The 21,532-nt window shown below is 44.4% G+C and overlaps 1 protein-coding gene across 9 annotated transcripts in view; it reads right to left on the reverse strand.

Moving 5' to 3' along the window:
• Positions 1 to 21,532, reverse strand: part of MOB3B (MOB kinase activator 3B) — a 221,331-nt gene that overhangs the window by 42,986 nt on the left and 156,813 nt on the right. For 7 of the 9 annotated variants that reach the window (XM_040481428.1, XM_040481425.1, XM_040481423.1 and 4 more), the window contains exon 3: positions 10,538 to 10,740. The exons of 1 other annotated variant lie outside the window; for it this stretch is intronic. In XM_040481428.1, the coding sequence (XP_040337362.1) occupies positions 10,538 to 10,740 (203 nt within the window). Of the gene's footprint in view, positions 1 to 2,957; positions 3,186 to 10,537; positions 10,741 to 21,532 lie in introns of those variants that run through there. One more of the 9 variants, XM_040481429.1, reaches the window with a different exon arrangement.

The raw sequence follows: 21,532 nt of genomic DNA on the forward strand, positions 1-21,532 counted from the left end.
TCCTTCCTTCCTTCCTTCCTTCCTTCCTTCCTTCCTTCCTTCCTTCCACATTTATTTATTCTTGAGAGACACAGAGAGACAGAGCATGAGCAGGAGAGGTGGAGAGAGAGGGAGACACAGAATCTGAAGCAGGCTCCAGGCTCTGAGTTGTCTGTTAGCACAGAGCTGACGTGGGGCTCGAACCCACGAACCACGAGACCATGACCTGAGCCGAAGTCGGACGCTCAACCGACTGAGCTACCTAGGTGCTCCCCGCCCCAGAACAGCTTTATTAACTCACTGTTTCCCAAGTTATGTGACCATGGAACTCCCTTTCACATAACACCTTCTGACATCCCTTAGAACTAGCAGATTTGGGGAAGAATACTTTGGGATATGTTACACTAATGACAGAGTAGGAGGGGATCTTCCAGTGAACCTCTTCAAAGCAGGGACCCTGATTTTCAGCACATATTCAGCAAGTAGTAAGTGTTTACTGAATGGTCTAGAAATGACTCTCTTCCATTAAAACTCAGAGGCAGTCTGTAACCATGCCTACTCAGCCAAGGTAAAGAGATGAGCCAGTGTGTGCTCTGTAAGCCTAGGCATTCTTAGGCTGCTGTAGTGGGCATACTTACAGAACTGGAAGATAATCTGACATGTAAGCATGACACAGAAGTATGTAATGGAAAACTGGAACAGGAATAACAACAGCTATGGAAATACATATATTTAAAAACTTTTTAGTAATCTCTATGCCCAACATGGGGTTCAAACTCATCAGAGATCAAGAGTTGTATGCTCTACTAACTAAGCCAGCCAGGTACCCCTGGAAATATACTAACAGCATTTTAAGATTAATTCACTGTGATTGGAATATCAACTTCCATAAAAAAGAATCAAACCAGAGATACAGGGTGGTGTAAAACAAGATGGGGCATGGGTTCCTGGGGATAGGAGAAGAGAATGGTCCTGAGGGGGGCGGGGGAAGATAATACAAGAGTCTGATTGAGACCAGGGTGGTCTTGGTTATTTAGTTACTTCCCTAGTTACTTCTGATTTCAGGCTTTGCTAATATTTTAGTAAGAAGGGTTTGGAATTAACTCTAAGTCCACATGATAATTTCAGCTAAAAATTATTTGTAGTTATTGTACATACACATATGCTTAAGTTTAATAATGTGCATATCAACCATTCCATGGTCTAGATTAATCTCTTTTCAATGAATCCCTTTTGTTATCTTTTATTTTTGTTTATTTTTATTTTATTTTGGAGAGAGAGCAAGCAGGGAAGGGGCAGAGAGAGGGAGACAGAGGATCTGAAGTGGGCCCCGCACTGACAGCAGAGAACCCGTTGTGGGGCTCAAACTCAGGAACTGTGAGATCATGACCTGAGCTGACGTTGGACACTCAACTGACTGAGCCACCCAGGTGCCCCCCGCTTTTGTTCTCTTAAAACCTGAAATTAAAAAAAAAAAACCCTCAAAAGTCTTTTCAGATCTAGTTGAGTAGAGGAATCTGGATGGAGAAAACTCCAACCAAAACCTTTCATCAAGATCATGGAACCCTGTGCCATGAGGTGCCCGCAGGGCTGGGCGTGTTATATGTGAGTATATCTGCAGCCTTCACCGCAGGCGTGTTATATGTGGGTATATCTGCAGTCTTCACCATGTGCTTTAGATTCACCGAGATCTTTCCCCTTCAAACTGGAGCTTCAAAAGGAAAATGTGTACATAGTGTAAAGATAAACATTACCTCAATGTTTACAAAGTTGCTTAACTCCCTACTCCAGGAGGGACCACTCCATCTCCAGGTAAAGCTTAATTGTTTAGGTCAAGGAGACTGTATGTAGTCCACCTTCAACTACAATCACAAAGTGACCCGCACCACCACCAGCTTGCTCCTTCAAGCATCACTGCCATGGCAGCTCTGTGAGGGGGGAGCAGAGGGTATGGCCAGAGAGAGCAGAGAGGACACAGGGCACACAGGCCACCATGTGCAGCTTTGGTCTTTGTTGGTAAGGCCTTTGAAAGCAAAAGATTTGATTTTTCTGCTTCTCATAAAAGTCATACATGTTTGTGATAGAAAACTTAAAAAGACCAAATAATTATCTATATATAATCCATATATATATATATGTGAATAATTATATATATATATATATATATATATATAATCCACACACACATATATATATATGAAGCATTACCCATATTTCCACCAAGAGAGAACTACCCTGGACACTTGTCGCCATATTTCCTTCCTCATCTATGATTAGATGCTTCTAAAGGACATACTAATAGATACAGGATTAGAGTGATTTTCCAATACATTTTGAATCTTGTTTTTATTACTCAGTATTACATGCTGACAATTTTCCCATGGGCATCATCTTCAGCTATAATTGATCACATTTTAGGCCCTGAAATAAACCAGACCACATCTCCCCTGACCCAACCAAAAAAAGAAAAAAAAAAAAAACCCAAAAAACTAAAACCAGTCATCAGCCCACAGACCAGAAGCAAAACTCTCTGGATATCAGCAAAGGATGAATAAATAGAACTGACAAAGACATGTAGCTGATTTTGCCACATTCCCAGTAACTCAGTACAATGTAGTTCATTGAAATTAGCCCCACATTTCTTTGCTGTTTTTCAAACTGCCACTTTACAGTATGTTTGCCAAGGCTCTTAAAATGTTCTCAGGCTGGCACATCCACTCAGCTCTGGGCATTAAGGTTGCCCTGTACTACCACCACCAGCTGATGCCACAATGGACACACACACACATACACACAGCATGTCATCTAAAATGACAAAGTCTCAGGAATGCAAACTCCAGCTGTTCTTTGGGCCGGGTGTACCCCCCTCTGCTGGCATGATGGGCTTTAACTCATGAACGCCCCACTAAGCAAGAAGATGCCAGCCTGGACCAAAGATGACAAGGCTGGGACATGCCATGTCAAAGATCATAATCACCGTACTCAAGCTGGGGGAGACTCTTGATACGGTGTCTTTTACATCTGGGAAAACTGAGGCCCACAGAGACACATGCCTTGCTCAGGGGCGGACAACTACTGGCGTAGCATTAATAGTGGAAACATCATTGTAGGGAAGGCCGAACTGCCAGACTCACAGGCTGAAGCTCTCTCTTTCTTCTTCAACGCCTGTGCCCATGTCCAAGCCATTTGGCCGCAAGTCAAGGAAACTGCATGACAAGAAACACCACAGAGGACTTTGCAGAGATGACGTTTCCAAAGAAAAGTTCCTTTCAAAAGCCCACAATGGCTCTTTTGGGGAGCAGCTCTGGCTCATGTGAGAGGTTCTGCTTCTTTTTACAGACCTGATCTCATCTTGCCATGACAGGCCAACCTTGGCTACCGCACTCACCCAGGCATCTCCAAGGGGAGTTTAGGCATGACTTGGCCACCCCTTAGGGGAATATAAGGTGAGCATATGCTTGGGCCTACATGGGTTGTGGCGAGGACTTATAGAACAAGGCTTCCAAATCTTTGGTCTCCAAAGTGCCCTGGTCCTAAATTATCCATTGTTAAATGGGTGGTTTTGGAGTTAAAGCCTAAAATCACTAGGTGCAAGGACCTCAATAATTAGCCAACTGGGGGAAGAGTGGGAGACTTGGTGTGACAAAATGGTAGTAATGGCAGTGAGAGACGGAGAGGAATGTAGTTTAGATACGGAGAAACAGATGACCACACTTGTCTGAAGTAAAGGTAACAAGTGTGAGAAGTAGATAAAATAATATACGTAAAGAGCTTAATGGAATATCTGGAATTCAAGAAATGGAGCTACTGTCTATTTCTTGAAAATGCTTGTGTGCCTTGTACATACTAAGAACTCAATGGCAGGTGTGATACAATGATGCAGAAGGACTGAGGGGTGAGAATGAACAGGGCTGGGTTTCTTTCTCTGAAGCCCTCCCGTAGGATGAGTTTCATTTCCTTCTCATCTTCCTCTTTCCATCTTCTCTCCTTCCTCACTCCATGCAGCAGTGGTGGGTGTAGTAGGGGCCCAGGTGGAGGCAGGGAGGGAAAACTCAAAATCTAGACACATACCACAAAGATGGAACAGTATTACCCAAAGTTTGCTGCATGGACCATGATCTTTATGTTAACGAGTGATAACAAATGAAAAAAATTTTGTGGGAGTCAAATGTAGTTAAACTGAGTGGGTTACACAAAACTGAACCAGCTTCTTCGCTGCAGGATGTCTCAAGGTCTTTAACCTGCAATTCTACATTGTGGGTCTTCAGGGCTGGAGATGATATAGCATTTTGTAAACTTACTTGATCCAGGGAAAGAAGTCTGTTTTCACTGAGCATTACTCAAGAGCAACTTTTTTTTTTTTAAATATAGTTGGCACACAATGTCACATTATTTCAGGTATACAACATAGGGATTGCTGTGCTTCTTTGTTATCCTATGCTCACTCACCATCTGTCACCATACAGAGCTATTACAGTGTCACTGAGTATATTCCCTATGCCATGCCTTTTATTCCCATGACTTCTTCATTACAGGACTGACATTTTGAGGAATATTCTTGGCCAATACTGATCCTTAGATTTTTCTTCTTTGTTTTACTTTCCCACCTCATTGAGCTAACCTCCAATCCTAGAGAAGACACGAAGTGCTAAAAATAGTAAATCTCACATCTGAGAGTAATTGTCATCCACAGCCTTGCCGCCAGAGTGTGGTATGGGAACCAGCAGCACGGACATCACCTGGGAGCACAATATGCACGTTCAAGTCCCCTTCCAGGTGTACTGAATTGGAATCTACAGTTTGGCAGCATGCCCATGTGATTCACATGCAGAGTAAAGTCTGAGATGCAGACCGAGGGAGCTTGGTAGTAGGCCCTGAGCTCAATAATTCTGATTTGCTGTATCTGTGCCAAGGCCCAGGTATGTGCATTTTAAAACATAACCTCCAGAAGATTCTGATGCACTAGCATATGGACCCCTATTAAGAAACACTGATTTACTTTAAGAGCTTCTATGGCCCAAGTGCCCTGCTGTAAGGTAAAAGAACAGCCTTGTGACAGTATTTGGCCTCACAGCTGCACCTCTGCAAGGTAGGTTCTTAACAATCACCTTCATTGTTAGAAATAAGGAAATGAAACCCTAGAGTGAGATGGAGAAGGCCCTGGACCAAGGTCACCCAGGGGTCAGCAGGTGCACGAGGGTGAGCAAGCACCCTCCTTCCTCCCCACCTCCACAACTTTCCTCCTCCTCCCTAATCAGCTTTTTATTCACCAGCTACTGCAATGCTAACAGCGCTTTTGGAGTCTGCTTTTGTTTTTAGTGAAAGGCCCACAAAACACTGCTGGTTATTTGTGCTTGCTAATGATAATTCTGATCAGCTCAATTCTGTCAGCTGACTCCCCGGCTGCCAGGGGCCCACAGCAGCCTGCTTATTCAATCAGGGACTGGCCCATTTTCTAATTACCAGCATCATTTGGGCTCCTTTCCTCCAACTGTGAACTTGCTTGAGTTCAAGTCTTCTTCAGCTGTTGCAGTTACATGAGAAATGGCTCATCTGTCAAGTCTGTGTCTCTGTTCGCCTCCCTCTCCCTGTTGGAGACCAGATGAAATGGGTTCCCAGGCTGCCGCTGACCAGCAGGTCCCAATGGGAGCCATGAGGCAAGCCCTGTGGAGGGATGCACACACTGGCCTTCCTCACTGGGCTGGCCAGAGTGACCTCTTCCCAGCTTCTGAATTCCAAATTTCACTCCCACTCTGAGGCCAGAGAAGGTCACCAGCCGTCCCAGTTTTCCAGGGATTGAGAGTTTTCCCAGGACATGAGACTTTTAGTGCCAAATCTGGGAGGGTTAGTCACCTGGACGCCGTAGTATGAGAGCATTCAACGCTGCCCAGGTGACCTAGCTGGAGTCTAAAACAGAAAACTAACTGAAAGTTGGGGTATAGATGATGATTCTAAGACTGATGATACATCCTTTCACTGCTCTGTGCCTAATTTTGCTTTTAAGTCCTATTGCTAATCCAACAGGATGAAGCTTTATTTCCAACAATGAAGAAGTGGAAGTCTGCTGGCATGTTCTGAGATAAAGGTGGCACCAAGGGAGGAATGATTGGTATACAATCTCTGTGGATGGAGGCGCATCACCCTCAAAGTACTCTTCCTAATTCAAAACATATTATGTACTTGGTGTGTACTTGGCAATATAGGCATGCGAGCATATATCCTGTATACCCCCAATTCTCAAAGAGGTGACCATCCTATGGGAGACACCAATACAAAGATGATAAACTGCATCTGTTACAAGGATACCTAGGGGATCACTAAGATGGCAAAAGGCCATGGGAGCTGGGAAGGGAGAAATGGGGTATCCTTGCTCACTATATGCCAGGGACTTTATATTCATTATCTCATTTAACAGCCAACATTCCTTAAGCCCTTACCATGTGACTAATCCATTTAATGTCTACAACAATTCAATTATTATACCCATTCTAGGAGTGAGGAAAATGAGGCTTTGAGAAATCAACTACTTGCTGAAGATTGCAAGTTAGTAAACGAAGAGTTTGAACCCAGAGAGACTGAGTCTGGTGTTAGGCACTGAAGTTGAATCTCCTCCCCTGTGGGGTGCTGGACACTCCGTAAACATCAGATGAAAGCTACAGGGTAGTCTCTGGGAACAGACGAGTACAGCTGTCCATGGTGGATGCATGGCAGAGAGGAACCTGAGGTGGGGTCTCTGAGTTCTACACTCATGCAATCCCAAGGCACGATATCGGAAATGTCCCACTGGAGATGGGAGAACTCAGAACGCTGGTGTTCTAAAGGAAGCTGGCTGCTCAAATGTTGCCCTTCTGGCCTCTTGCTGCATCAGATCCTAAAGAATGCACACTAGAATGTGAAGCCAAAATGCCTGACTTGCTTATCATTTTGCAAGGGCTGAAGACGAGTGTGTCATTATTTTACATTTTTTAGTTTGTAGCTGTAAGTTCTTCAAAGCATACCCTTCTTATGAACATCTGAGTAACTTGTGTTGCACATACAGGGTACCTGATATATGCAAATTAAATAAAAATGTGTTGATCTGAAATACTATGACTGATTTTAATATGTTCATTGCTACAGTCAACTTAGAAGTTAGGTGTTCTAGCATTATCAACTACTGAAAGTGCTCCTATCAGTAAAAACAGTCCAAAAGTACAGTATTCTTAGTGGATACTGGACTATGCTAAGTATCCAGAGCCCAATATTATATAATTATAATTATTTTTTTAAAGTTTATTTACTTATTTTGAGACAGAGATCACGGGAGTGGGGGGGGCAGAAGGAGGGAGGGAAGGAGAGAGAGGGATTGGGGGAGAGGGGGAGAGAGAGAGAGACAGACAGACAGACAGACAGACTATCTTAAGCAGGCTCCTTGCTGTCAGTGCAGAGCCTGAAGCAGAGCTCAATTCCATGACCCAGAATTCAAGAGTCAGACGCTCAACCCACTGACCCACCCAGGTGCCCCTATAATTACTGTCCTTGGAAACGTTCTCAGTATCTTTTTCTGTTAACTTTATAGGCTTTGGTTTGTGTAAAATGAGCACATAATTTCAGACAATTAGGCATGAAAAACATTTGTTAATATGTAAAAGCATTAAAGTTAATTACCCTGCAATTATAATTAAGAAAGCATAAAGGTAGGAAGGATTCTGTTTCAAGCAAGATTTAAAGAAATAAAAGGTTCTAGGGGAAAAACTGATAACCCTTCTTCCTCACTTCCACTGTTAACAATTCCTGGCTAACCCTGAGTCAGTCTTCCCTATGCCTCCAAAGAGGCTCTCGTCTGGAAAACTGAGCTGTTCGGAGCCTTTCTGTGACTCTCACTTCAGTCAGCTCCTGGTACTGCCAGGTGTTAGAATCCCTGGGGCTCTTCCTCAGTTACTGAAAATGATAGTTTTTTGATGGCTAAGAAAGGCTGGCTGGCGCTCAGCTTAGTCTTACAACGGCCTTTATGCTTTTGTACGTAAAGAAGAAACTGACTGTTGCTTCTATCCAGCTGTTTCTGCTCCTTTGAGGCAGTGAAACCGGCACAGTGAGTGCTGTGGGGAGCCTCTTCCTTCTGGTGGACCTTCGGGGGAAGGTATTTCCCCTAACGGTTTCTCCACCCTCTTGGTTTCCGTGGCCTGGAGTCCCTCTTTCCTTTGTCCTTGACATTTTCTAAATTAGCTTTGTCAACTCTTTCCAGCCTTTTAACTCCCTTGAGCTGTTTGCATACCTTTTCTTCTTGTACTGTTTACCCACAGCTGCCTTTACAGGACAAAGTAGGAGAAGTTCAATCGTGAAGCATTTCAGCTTCTTTCCACACTACTTGCCCAACTGAATTCAGAGACAACCTAGTTCCTGCCCCCAAGAACTTTCTAGAAAACTGTTGTAAAAGAAAATGAAGAAGATGAGCACTTCTGTAGCCAACGATATATCTTATTTGTGTCCAGAAAGTCCTGTTTTGTTCCAGAACTCCCAGTGATGCAAACAAAAATATTTTTTCCCCATGTACTCTCATAGCATGATAATAGATTTCAAGTTGAGAAACTCTGAAGGTGATATATCAATTTCTTTTCCAGATACAGATACTGTACCATATTAAACTTGTCTCTCTCTCTCTCTCTCTCTCTCTCTTTTTGTATTTTTGATTCTTTAACAACAGAGCCTTGCTGACCCCGGAGGGACGGCCCCTCCCAGGGCTAGCCAATTCCTATATGTAGTAAACAACTCACCCTCCAGCTGTTTACTCCCCAACCAATACAAACCAATCAATCCAGAGCTCACAGCCCCAACCACCCACCCTATGCCTCTCACCCTTAGGGCTACTACTGTCTTCCACAAATCACCCCAGATCCAGGTACCACACACCTAGGGCAGTCCCTAATCCCCAGGGCCTCCTGAAATTATTCAGATTAGTCAATTTTAATCTTGCTTATCTTGGCTCACCTGTTCCTTCCCAGAGAAACCCCAATAAAGGCTTTTGCCCCCATTTTCTCTGTTTCCCCTGCCTCTAACCAACCCTGGTGGCTCCCCCACCGCGCCTTGCCCTGCCCCCCACCTTGACATGGTGTGTGCCCCTTGCCTTCCGATCTGTGAGTGTAACACTCTATCTTTCCAATAGCAGTTGTTTCCTGATCTGTTGGCCTCACCATACATAAATAACAACAAAACCTATACTTAAAAAACATGTACATAAAGAGAAAGGAAGATGGACTAGCAAAAGACCATAGCCTGGGCCCTGTGTTGGTCATTATTCAAATGGACTTGTAAGAAAGTTAGTTGCAAAACTGCCATTTTTAATGTTTTAAAAAGAAAGTGTGATTTTAGTATAAAGCTCTGTATTATACGGGATAAGTACTCAGTAGAGCCAACTAGAAATAGCTGCGATGAGGGCATCCACATTAAGATACTACGTGTTACAGGGGCGCCTGGGTGGCGCAGTCGGTTAAGCATCCGACTTCAGCCAGGTCACGATCTCGCGGTCTGTGAGTTCGAGCCCCACGTCAGGCTCTGGGCTGACGGCTCAGAGCCTGGAGCCTGTTTTCGATTCTGTGCCTCCCTCTCTCTCTGCCCCTCCCCCGTTCATGCTCTGTCTCTCTCTGTCCCAAAAATAAATAAAAACGTTGAAAAAAAAAATTAAAAAAAAAAAAAGATACTACGTGTTACAAAACTTGTTGAGGATTTCAAGGGTCCTTGACTTCTAAAGCACAGACTGAGTCCAACTATAAAAACACCTTATGAAGAAAACACAAGGAATTCCCATTCACCTAAACAATAACTGTTAATTTTCTTAAATCAAATGTTCTGGATTTTAATATATCCCATTAAAATGCATCACAGGAGATTCAGTACGAAAAGCAAAGCCCTTCAGATACTGTATTCTCATCTGGAGCTTACTTCTGTCTCTGTCTCTGGAGTCAAAGTGCTTACATCTGTCTCTATCTCTGGCATCCAAGCACTGACTTCTGTCTCTGTCTCTGCAGTCAAAGCGCTGACTTCTGTCTCTAACTCTGGAGTCAAAGCACTTACTTTTCTGTCTTACTCTTTGGAGTCAAAGCACTTACTTCCGTCTCACTCTCTGGAGTCAAAGCTACTCGCAGGTAGTTTTGCTTGACTTGGCATGCCTAGCAGCAAACAGTAGGTGCTAAATATGTGTTTACTGATTAAAGGAATGTTTCTGGTTATCTTTGAATGGAGGTATAATGGATAACATGAGAGATCAAAGATGCTCATTTAAGGGAGTAAGTAGATAGGTGGCTGATTTGGGAGCTGAGAATTAAAGCTACTCCCTCGAGCTCAAACTACTACAATCCTACTACATTCTGCCACTATAATCCCACTACAAACCACTATGTGGTTTACTACACTCGGTGCTGTGGACATCTTGGCATCTCCTGCTCCTGAAGCGGACCTCTAACTCCTGTCTAATGCTGTAGGCCTCTGGCTGATGGCTCATCATGAATGAGCATTTTGCATGGGTTTGTCAGTGTGCTGGGACAAAAGACTGAGCTCCTAGAAGTAGCACGGTGACACTTACCAAAGGCTCTAGCTCCTTGCGGTCTATGAGGTTCATCTCTGTGACGAAGTAATAGAAGTGCTTGTAGCAGGTGTTGACATGGGCCTCCGCGCCCATCACAATGACCCGGTCAAAGTGGTGGATGTAGACGTGGACAAAGACTCGGAAAAGGCGGCACAGGATCTTCTTGCAGATCTGAAGGAAGTTCTTTGGGAAGGGAACACCTAGAGAAGTTAAAAAAAAGAAAAAAAAAAAAAAAAAAAAAAGGAGAACAAAGCCATGATGGGAAAGCTCTGATAGCCCAGGAGCACATGTGTGAGGCTGGAGAGCATCCTGGACCTGAGCTCCCTGGCCAGCCTACAGATGCCTGCTCTCTGTGGGTGGCTGTGTCGGATCCTGCCTAAAAAAAGTGGCTGAAATGCTGTTGTATTTAAATCCAACAATGACCAGGAAGAGACCAAAAAATGAACGAAAAGGGCCAGGTTGGTTTCTTTACCTAAATGTAGGGGTGTGTATGTGTGTATATATCTGCATATATCTATATATCTATATCTATAGCTATCTGTATATATCTATTATATATCAGTATATAGCTGTATATATAACGTGTGTATATACATTGGTTATATTTATATAAAAATATTCATTTTTACATACAAATGTGTGCTCTCCCTTCTTGTGTTTTTCCCCCACTTGATAGAGCACAAGAAACTTCATCTTCCTCTTACATTAACATAAAGAAAACCAGCAGGAGGAAGGGAATGCTCCAAGGAGACAAGCGCTCCCTGACACATCGTGATGGGGGCGGGGCCTTGAGCACTGTAGTAAATTAAAAACACCTTCTCCTCAGAGGGAGCTGCTGTGCCAAAACTCCCGCCAAGGGTGGCTGTGTGAGAACTCCTGAGTTTTCAAGATAATTCAGAAATTTGGAGTGCTATGTGAATTTGCTGCATTTTTAAAACATCAGCAATTAAAGTTTTACAGAAATACCAACGGTCAACACACGACATCTTTCTAGCTTAATTTCGCCTACAGGCTACCAGTGTGCAAATTCTGATCCAAATTTCTCCTGAGATTCACTGTTTCTGAGGTGGGCAAATGCAGCAAACTCCATAGACACTTTGCATTACTTATTACCACTTCATCCCCTTGTGGAAGGTAAGAGTGGGTTATGTGGCCAGAGGAGACACCCAGATTTCCTGTTTGATGGCCACTACTGCTGTCTGGTCAGAGCAACACACAGCAGGATCCACAAGCCCACTTCCTTTCCCCCTCTTAAACACTGTTTAAACTCTTGTTATTTACACTGTCCTAAAATGGTGACAAGTCTGTTGTAAGTCCAACAGACTTTGATTTCCTGCTCTGCAACTTTTCTATCTGTATCACCACAGGCGAGATACATAACCTCTCTGAGCTTCAGTTTTGCCATATGTAAGTAAAAGTTGCGACAGTTGTGAGGATTCGATACAGGTAAAATTTCCAGTGGCTGTCAAGAATGAGAAGTGGTACTCATGCAATTTTGGTTTCTCATCTATAAAAGAAGGATCATAATAAAGCCTTCCTTGCATGCGTTGGAGGGTGCTAACATGAGTAAAATCCTTCGACAGTGCCTAGAACAGAGTAAGAACTCACCAAATGGGAATGGCCCCCTTCTCTCTGCACTACAGTGAGGGTCTGGAGCACCTCGCTGTTGTTATAAGGAATACGTTACCTTTCTCAAGAAAAGGTAGACATGGCAACCAGCCTTTCATCAGAATTGGAGAGTGTGCTCAGGATGTGGCCCTGGTCCCTAGGAAGCCTGGAATTTTGTTCTCTGTTCCTCCACAGGGTCCCAGTGGCAGCTGTCTGGTGAGATACTCTGTAATGGGATCACCTGGGACGCCCAGGACATGATGGGAGAGACAGAACATGACTGGCAGCTGGCAGAGGCAAGATCTGTCTCCCTGGGGCCCGGCACTCTTACCTGCTTTTCTTCAAAAACAAAGTGGGACCTATCAAATGAACCCAGGGAGAGACTCAGGCATAGCGTGGCAGCTGTCTGGGCAACAGATGCTGGGATTTAGGGATGGAGGTGAGGTACAGCTGAGAAGGAGGTGGTGGGCAGACCCTCGCAGAAATTATGGGTGGTTTTCTAGGCTGAGGAGAGGCCAGCAGAAAGCACTGCTGCCAGGCTGCGGAAGGTTCTGGAGTCTTCAAAGAAGCTCAAGTCCCAGAGATGATGGAATCCCCTCCAAGTGTGTTCCCATGAGAAGGGGGAGCCCTGTAACCCACACAGTGACAATACCAACGGCTGACATATTTTTCCTTTACAACCTATCTGCAAAGTAGGCTTTACTACCTATATGTCATGGGTGGCTAACACTGAAGCTCTGAAGCACAGATTGACTTGCCCCAGGCTATTTAGCTAAAAAGTGGCAGGGCTGGGATTTGGACCAAGACAGCTTGATTCTAAACACCAAAAGATCTGGTTAAGTTTGGAGTATAACTCTCTACCAAGGATAGAGCATAGCTCGACTGCTAAGTGAAACAAGGCATCCAAAGGTTACTCTTTGGTGGTACAGAAATATGACTTAAAAAAAGAAAAGTGGTGGAGAGAGAGAGAGAGAAGTTTGAAAGAAGTCCACATCGCTGGCAGCCACAGATTCAAGGGGATAAGAGGAAGGCTGATTAATACACTCCGCTGCCTTCAAGGAGAAATGTGTTTTCTCTGCCCATGCCTTGGGACTGGGGATCTGGGACTAATAGTAAAAGCCAACATCAACTGAGCACTTACTGTGTTGTAGGAACTGAGCCAAGAGATTTACACAGATTAGCTGATTAAGTTTGCAGAACAAGACTTGAAGACAGGTACTATTATTATTGTTTCCATCTCAAAGATGAGAAAACAGACTCAGAAAATTAAGTAGCTGCCCAAGGTCACTCAGCTGGCAAACAGTAGAGGAGGGGTCTGGACCCAGGTTTGTCCAACCCTAAAGCCCAGGACCACCCTGAAAACCTGAGATACTGCTCTGGGGCTCCAACACACACCTGCAGCTCTGTGGCCCTTCCTTTCTGGGTGGCCTGAACCCCCTCCAGTGGGTTTACCTTTCACATCCCCTGCCTCCAGTCTCCATGGAGGCTCACCAGCTGCTAGAGAACATGGGGAGTCTTAGCTGTGTCAGTGCATCTGCTTGACCAGCCCCAGGCCCCACACACTGACTCAGAGGTAAATCCAACTATTGGGCATACTGAGGATGTTCATGGCAATTGCTAGGTGTCTCTAGATGGTCCCCAGTTTGCCATATTCCCCCCATTCCTATTCTGCTCAGTTCTGAATTCCTGGTGCTACCTTCCATTCCATACCTGGTCTCTGGCCTTGCTTTTGTTCTCAAAGTTGGTTTGCCTCTATCTCTCCCTTTTGGGATATGGCTGGAAATTATCTTGAGAATAGCTGAGTTGCTTTGAGAATCTGCAAGGTCTACTTTTAAAGTCCTGGCCCTACAATCTACTAGCTGTATAGGCAGGTTACTTCACTCTTCTGCATTATAAAATAAAGACATTTGCTTTGCAGTGTCCTTATACTAGTATCTGTACTGTAATGAGTATGTAGTGGGAACTTTTGTACTAAGTTCTATTTTTTAATTTCTCACCTGAATTCCTCGGGACTCTAGCGGCTTGGTTGGATCTGACCCTTCCACCATTCCCTCCCTTGCACGCAATTCATCCTTCAAAAGTGAATGTTGCAAATGGTTCCAGTCAGGACGTGCTCAGCATGTACCAGTCACCTCAGGCTAACTCTGGAAGCTGACAAGTCCTGGACTGAGAGTTCTAGGGAGCCCAGAAACCCCAGTGAGTTCTCTGCTGCACCAGAGATAAAATTTTAGTTCACAGAGCATGGGATTAAGAGTAAGAAAGCTACACAGCAGTTGGGACATTCATTCCATAATATCTATGGTTCAGGGGCCACTCCTATAGTTTGTGTAATATTTTAGCTCTTTCCCCCCCTTCTCTTCAGCCTTCCAGGTGTTCAGATTTGTGTGTGTGTGCATATGTACGTATGTGTGTATATTTGTGGATATATGTGTGCATGTGTATATGTATGTATGTGTGTATATGGGTGAGTGTATGTGTGTTACATGTACGAATCTGTGTGTTTATATGTGTGTACGTACATGTATGCATAGGTCTGTGTGGCATGTATGTCTGTGTGTTTTAAATAAGCCTTCGGAAGGTGGGAGGTAGAAGAGACCACTCCCTTTGATGTAGAGAACTGGATGTCTAACCCTTTGGTGGACTCTGCAACTATCTCACCCTGTGTAACTGGCTTCATGGCAGCAAGATAGGGCAAGACTCAGCCCTGCTGATCCACTCCCTTCCTTGACAGGCCCCAGATGGGCCAGATCATGAAAAGTGATCCATCTGAGGGTTTTTGTCTTCATGGGGCTGCTAAGACGTATCCAATTTCCAAAGGAGCCAAGGAAAGGGCTCCTTGGCCAAGGAGCCAAAGGAAAGGGATCCTTGGGTATTGCCTGATACATATGTGTGTGAAGTCCTTTAGTCCCAGGGACATCCTGAGCAGTGATATTATTGTTGCAGCTTTGTTTTTAACTGAGGCTTAGCTCAGTGAAAGTACTTGCTCCTAGCCTCATAGCTAAAAGGAGATAATGATTTGGCTCTAAAACTCAGGTCTTTTCTTCTGCATCCTGTTACTGAGGGCTCCATAGTAGCAGGGAACAGATCACCATTTTATGACCTGCACTTAGCTCAGTACCTGGCTTATGGAAGGAGCTTGGAAAATGTGTGTTTGCTTGCTTTAAATGCATACAGTCCAGCAATAGGAAGAATGAAAGGCTAATGAATCATCACAAACGGATGCTGGGCTTGTTATAATGATGGCTGGCAGCTGAGGGGGCTGTACACTGGCTGGGTCTGGGCAAAGGGCTATGTGGACATGTGGCACCACTGATCCAGCTCAGGACCACATCCAACCTTCTGTCCCTCTGCTTCTCTTGCATGTGTGAGGTATTATGCACCCTTCACTTTAGTACTTCCCAAGCCATGTTTTGAAAATCACTAATCTTGGGAGATCCTTGGTTAAAAAAAGAGGATCATGAGATCAAATGTATTTGCAAAAATGCTGCTTTTGGGGTGCCTGGGTGGCTCAGTTGGTTAAATGTCTGACTTATCTCATGGTTCATGAATTCGAGCGCCACGTTGGGCTCTGTGCTGATAGCTCAGAGCTTGGAGCCCTCTTTGGATTCTGTGTCTCCCTCTCTCTCTGCCCCTCCCCCACGCTCTCTTTAAAATAAATATTAAAAAATTTTTAAATGCTGTTTTCATAGAGGTTTACAATGTATCTCTGCAAAATAAAGGATCTGAGAATTCCTGTAGGAAAAAGTCCTATTTTACTCTAAACTCCGCCCCCCACCCCATAATATCTACTGGTTTAAAACACAGTCTGTAATCATACTCCCCAGCTTTCATTTCTATGTCACTCTACCTTCTATTCACAAGGTAGTCATGTGCAAACAGTTAGTCCCTCTAAGCCTCAGTTTCCCCATCCAGAAAGAAACAGGGATGTTAATGTTGTCTGTAGCTCATGAGGTTGTTGTGAAGGTTAAACACACACACATAAAAAAGGTTTTGCCTAGTGCATTGCAGATAGTAAGCACCCTCTTGTGAACTGTTACTTTTAGTATCCCATAGACCCAAAGTTCTTTGGAAGACACTTTGGGGTTAAATTCCTCCTGCATATTTATTTTCATGAGGGCAGCTTGGGCATTAACACATCAGTTCTGAACTTACAAAGAACTCACAGTGGCAAGTACTCAATTAAGCACTGGGTTACATTCTGCCTTATATTATCTTCTACAAGTTTCTCATATTTATGTCTCATATTATTGTAAGCTCCCTGAACAAAGGGACTGTTTTAAATTCTGAGTCTGCTTTTAAAAGTACCTGGCACAGACCTAGTTAGGGAATACTTATCAATCAAAAGTGAATCATAAAAGAGCAGTGATTTTATTTAGTCAAGATGTGACTCTATCATTTCCTATTTGGGGGAGGAAAAAAGCCTACAGCAGAACAACAGTGTTTTGCCAGGGTCTTGACAAGGTCCTGACACGGGAAGCTTCATGCTGCCTTTGGTGAAAAGGGAGGAGAACTCTGTGATAAGAACATTTTGATTTCAACAAGGAGGTGGGAAGAAAAAAATCTGAAACTCCTCTTTTCTTATCATTAAAACCTCCCTTATTTGCCTTTCAATGAATTTTTTCAGGTGCTGATAGTTAATTTTCAGTTACTGTACTCAATTAGAAAGTTAATGCTAGACAATATTAACCAGTAGTCTTAACTGAAGTAGATTGCACGTCTGAAGGGTTTGGAGTTAAACTTTGACTAGTCTTATTATAAACCAGATAAGCCATGTGACCACAATCCCAGACAGATATGTACTAATTGATAAAGAAAACAACCTTTGATCAGAAGGTCTCTAAATGATTTGCAATCACTGATTGAGTCTCAGGGCAATCTCTTTCACCACCCCACCCCGAGCCACATCCCAGGACTCTCAGATTCAAGCTGGGGAATTTCAGACTCTAAGAAGTTATCCCCAAATGAGAAGATGTGTTCAGAAGAGTGTTCTCTACAGAGGTGATACACACACACACCACACACACAACCTTGGGCCTGGATGATCTTGGGTCATGTGATGGAGTTGGGTCTCTGCAAATGGGTCAGTACTGAAATGAAGTTGGTGAACCTAAAACAGGGCCGGGCTGAGCCCAGATTCCAGAGGGAGCTGAGGCAAAATGCCTGGGCAGAGGTCAGAATCCCAAGCCAATCACTTGTATGTGCTTCCCTCAGGAATTTGCTCAACAATTAGACTCAAAGCAAGACTGGAGTTTGCTGGATGATCAGGCCAAGGAGGAGGCTGAGCCAGACAGGAGGGATGAAGGCAGAGGGTACGGTGAGACTGGGGGGCCTGGACTCTCCTGAAGGCCTGACAAGGCAGCCCCCAGCCCTGCCTCTGCTGCTCAGGAAGATGTGGTGCTCGGCGGGGAACCAGCATCTTACAGAGTCCTGCAGAGTTTATGAATGTGCCTAACCACAACTTTCTGATCTCCAAACCACAGTCAGTATGAGAGCTAAATCGAGCATGGAATATAATAATTTCTCTGGGGCCCCATGTGGATTTGCCTTTTATCTCGGACTTAGTAAATCTCCTTTCTCCCAAACAAAATTTAATAAAAAATTCCAGTAATTTCTGAGCTTCAATCCATTTTCTTCCTTCCTCCCCCCTCCTCTCCCTTCCCTTGCACTGTTAAGCAGATGCCCCATTCAGTCCTTCCTTTTAGAAAACCCCTGAAAGAAAATAAACTATCTAAATGGCCTATGTTTTCTCTTTTGTTCTGTTATGGAAGCTGCAAAAGAAAAGGGTCCCTCAGAGAATGCAGAAATGCTTTGGATAACAGGGCCACAGATTGAAGACAAAGGTCCCAAACTCAAGACCCAGGTGAAAGCTTCTGTGCTAGTTATAGCACATTCCTCTTCTGTTTTCTATCTTTTAAGAGAATGTCCAATGCTTGGGGAAGAGACTCTGGTCCACGATCACACTGGGTTGGACACGGACTATGGAGATGTAGCAAGTAAGGGCTAAGAGGTTGTCTCCAGGGACAGCAGAGAACTTTCCTCAAACATCCCAGGTTCCATAAGTAATTGGCAGATATTCCAGCCTGTCATTTATTTTGTTAATGCCTCTACTTCCTAAGAGCTCAAAGACTTCCATCATCTCCAGCCTCAGGTTGTCTGCCATCTGCTGAACCTTCCTGAGCACAGATCCCACATGGTAATTCCATACTTCTCTGTGGACCCTGACTCAGGTCTGCCTTCTCTCCTAGACCGTACCCTCCCTGAGGGTCCTTGCAGCCGATCCTCGGTGCCTGGCAGGGAGCCTGGAGTGGGCTCACCATGTAACCAATAGTTGCCAAGTGCTGGACCCAGAGCTGAGCTCTTAAGCCACATGCTGACCCTGAAATCAAAGCTCAGAAAGGCGAGGGGACTGACTGGTTGGGATTTCAAACTAGGCTGTGATGAAAAGGGGTCTGAAGTCCAGCCTCTGATTCTGGAGCCTGTGCTCTTTCCACTCGGCCAGGACACTTGATGGGGTGTTCTCACAGTTCCTTTCGTCTCTTTCATCCAACTGGAGAAACTGGAGAGGCAAAGCTTGTTAAAAGACGAAGGTGGAAGGCGGAGGTTTGGCTCTTCTCCAAATCCATGTGTCGTCCAGCATTAAGAACAGTGGCTAAGGTATCTGGTTCTGGTGCCCATCAGACTTGGGTTCCCATTCTAGCTGGGAAACTTCCAGGCTGCTTGCTCTTGAGCAAGTTTGCGAATGAAAAGGCTCATTTCCTCATCTGAGAAATGGGGATAATTAGACCTAGGTGTCTGTGAGATTGTGAGGGTTAAACAGGGAGCACCCGGTAACTAACAGAACTAACAGCCGGTGTTAACAGCTGTTAGGAAACTTTGGCTCTTCCTCATCAAAGCCCAGGGTGCGGGGGAAGGACAAATGAAACAGGACAGACGAAGTCACCTTTTCTTCAAAGGGCAAACTCTCCTGGAAAGTGGATCTGGGGAACATCCTGTGAGTTGTCTAAGGAGTTTCCACATGGCACAAGATGAAACCTAATGTTCTGGCCCATCCTTTTGGGACCCCTGATAGCACATGAATGACAACAACCAGAAATGCCCACAACTCCCCTTAAAGCCGTCACTCACGTCTGAGGGCATTTGTGCTGTCCTTTTTGTCTTTGGGATCCAGTAACCGAAGATTGCGTGGATGAAAATCCCTGCACAAGCCATAGAATTCCCTCAATTCTCAATAGTTCCTGAAGAAAAACAACATCCCACACACGTGGGAAAAGAAAACAGACCTCCTCTGGCAGCGTGGCCGAGAACATACCATTTCCCAAACACTTACAAAACAAAATGCAATTGGATCACGAGGAAAACAAACAGCGAAAAAAACCTCATAACACAGATCTGTTTCTTACAAATACACATCCTCCTCCTCTTAGCTTCCGCCCCGCTGCCTGCCCATTGCATCACCGTTCTCCCGCCTCCTAAATGTATCTACATATTGATCTAAAGAAGCCCCATGTGCTCGGGCTCAGGCTGATGAAAAGTCAGCTGCAGAGGACTGACTCCTTGAAGCAGATGTTTTGTGTTATCTCTGTGCGTTCCTCAAGAAAGTGTCTGTTCGTCATGCCAAGCAAAACAATCCCGTGTAGCAAGACTTTGTTCCTCTGCCTTAAAAACAATAAAGTCCCCAAACAAGCTGACAGCTGCAAATGGTTAGAAATAAACTGGCTACTACCCTGTTCCCCAACTCCCTTTGCCCTTCCCCAGTGCCCCCTGTGTTGCCCTCTGACCTACCACCACAGTGGTTGGACCAAAGGAAAATAGACTAGCATGTGATTATATGTTCTAAACAGATTGTTAATTCTTTCAGACATGCCATTTTGCCAGGCAGAGGAAGTGCTGTTTCAGCCACCCAAAGGAACGACTGTAAATACAATGTGCCTGCCTCCCACACTTCCCTCTCCTCCCCATGTCACTTCCCTACTGCCAGAGGCTGTTCCTTATCTGCCCATTCATCTCCAGGATGTCTGCCTTCACCCTCTGCCATCGCAGCATGGAGGTGGAAGTAGACTGAGAAAGACCCAGGAAATCCTGAGGAAGATGCTCATTCACTACAGAAAGGCAATAAAAGCCGTAAAAAACAAACTGTAGCTAGTTCAGATGTGCTGAATTTGCTGAAAATCAAATGGGGCCAAATGGGGTGGAGTGAGAACAAGATGATAATCAACTTCATTAGTACTAGAAAGTCAGACAGAAGTACCTGCACTTTGATCATGAGCGCCAGTTGGAATCTGAAAATGACTCTGCCTTCTTGTCATGGAGGATGGACTATAAGCATCATCACAAATAACACTTTCCTTTATTCACCAGCAGACTCATTTTTCCATGATGTGATGAAGGGCAATTAATCCCAAATCTTGTCTGAAGAGTTCTCCCTCCACCTCTACCACCACTTCTCTAGCTTAAGCCACTATCATTTCCTGCCTGGTTTGCTGGAACTTCTCCCCTCTACTCTTGGATTTTTTCTCATCTCCCACTGGGCAGGCAGATAATCTTCCTACTATGCAAATCTAACCAAGCCATCCACCTTTTTGCATTAAACTCTAAAGCAGCTTCCTACTGCTTTAAGGTAATATCAGAGCTATTTAACACAACAAGCAAGACCCTCTATGGTTTCAACTTTGTTTATCTCTCCATCATCACTTCTGGAGCCTCCTAATTTGTATATAACACTCCAGTCTCCTAGAGCTAAGATCCTCTTCTGCTCACTCTGGGAGTTGCCTCATACTGAAGAGTTGGCAGCTGGAAACCCTCTTCTTCAACTTCCCCTTCTCGTCTGGCTAACTCCCATTTGTTATTCAAGGCTCAACTCCATCATCACTTCCTCTAGGATATCCTCCTTGTCCACCTAACCCAGTCAAGTCAGGCATATCATGACGCCCTGTACTTCTCCTATGACAATACTTGCTACATTATAATTGTCCATTTTTTAAGTCTCCCTCTGGACTGAAAATTTTGTACTGTCAGGGAATGTACTTTTACCTTTCTTGTTCACAGTTATCCCTGGCATCAAATGCATACCAGAACATGGTGGTCTCAGTGAATATCTGTAGAGTGAATACATGAACAAATGACCATGTAAAGTGTGGGTGGTGAAAACTTCTGCTTGGGTTGCCTTTGCTTTTCCCATCCCCAAGCAGTGGCCTTGAGTTACTGCCTGAAAACTCTTGCTCTGTGGAAAGTTTCCCCGGGGGAATTGAAAAACAGGCCCATGTTTAACCTTGTCATGTCTGAAGTTATAAGGCTTCAGTGAAAGTTGATACTTGTCTCTTCATACTTGGCAGATCACAGAGAGAAATGCATTTTTCTATCAGGTTTTCACTCATAAAGAGAAAG

The sequence above is a fragment of the Herpailurus yagouaroundi genome, unplaced genomic scaffold, assembly GCF_014898765.1.
Source record: "Herpailurus yagouaroundi ecotype Mexico unplaced genomic scaffold, PumYag 160, whole genome shotgun sequence".
Taxonomy (NCBI): Eukaryota; Metazoa; Chordata; class Mammalia; order Carnivora; family Felidae; genus Herpailurus; species Herpailurus yagouaroundi.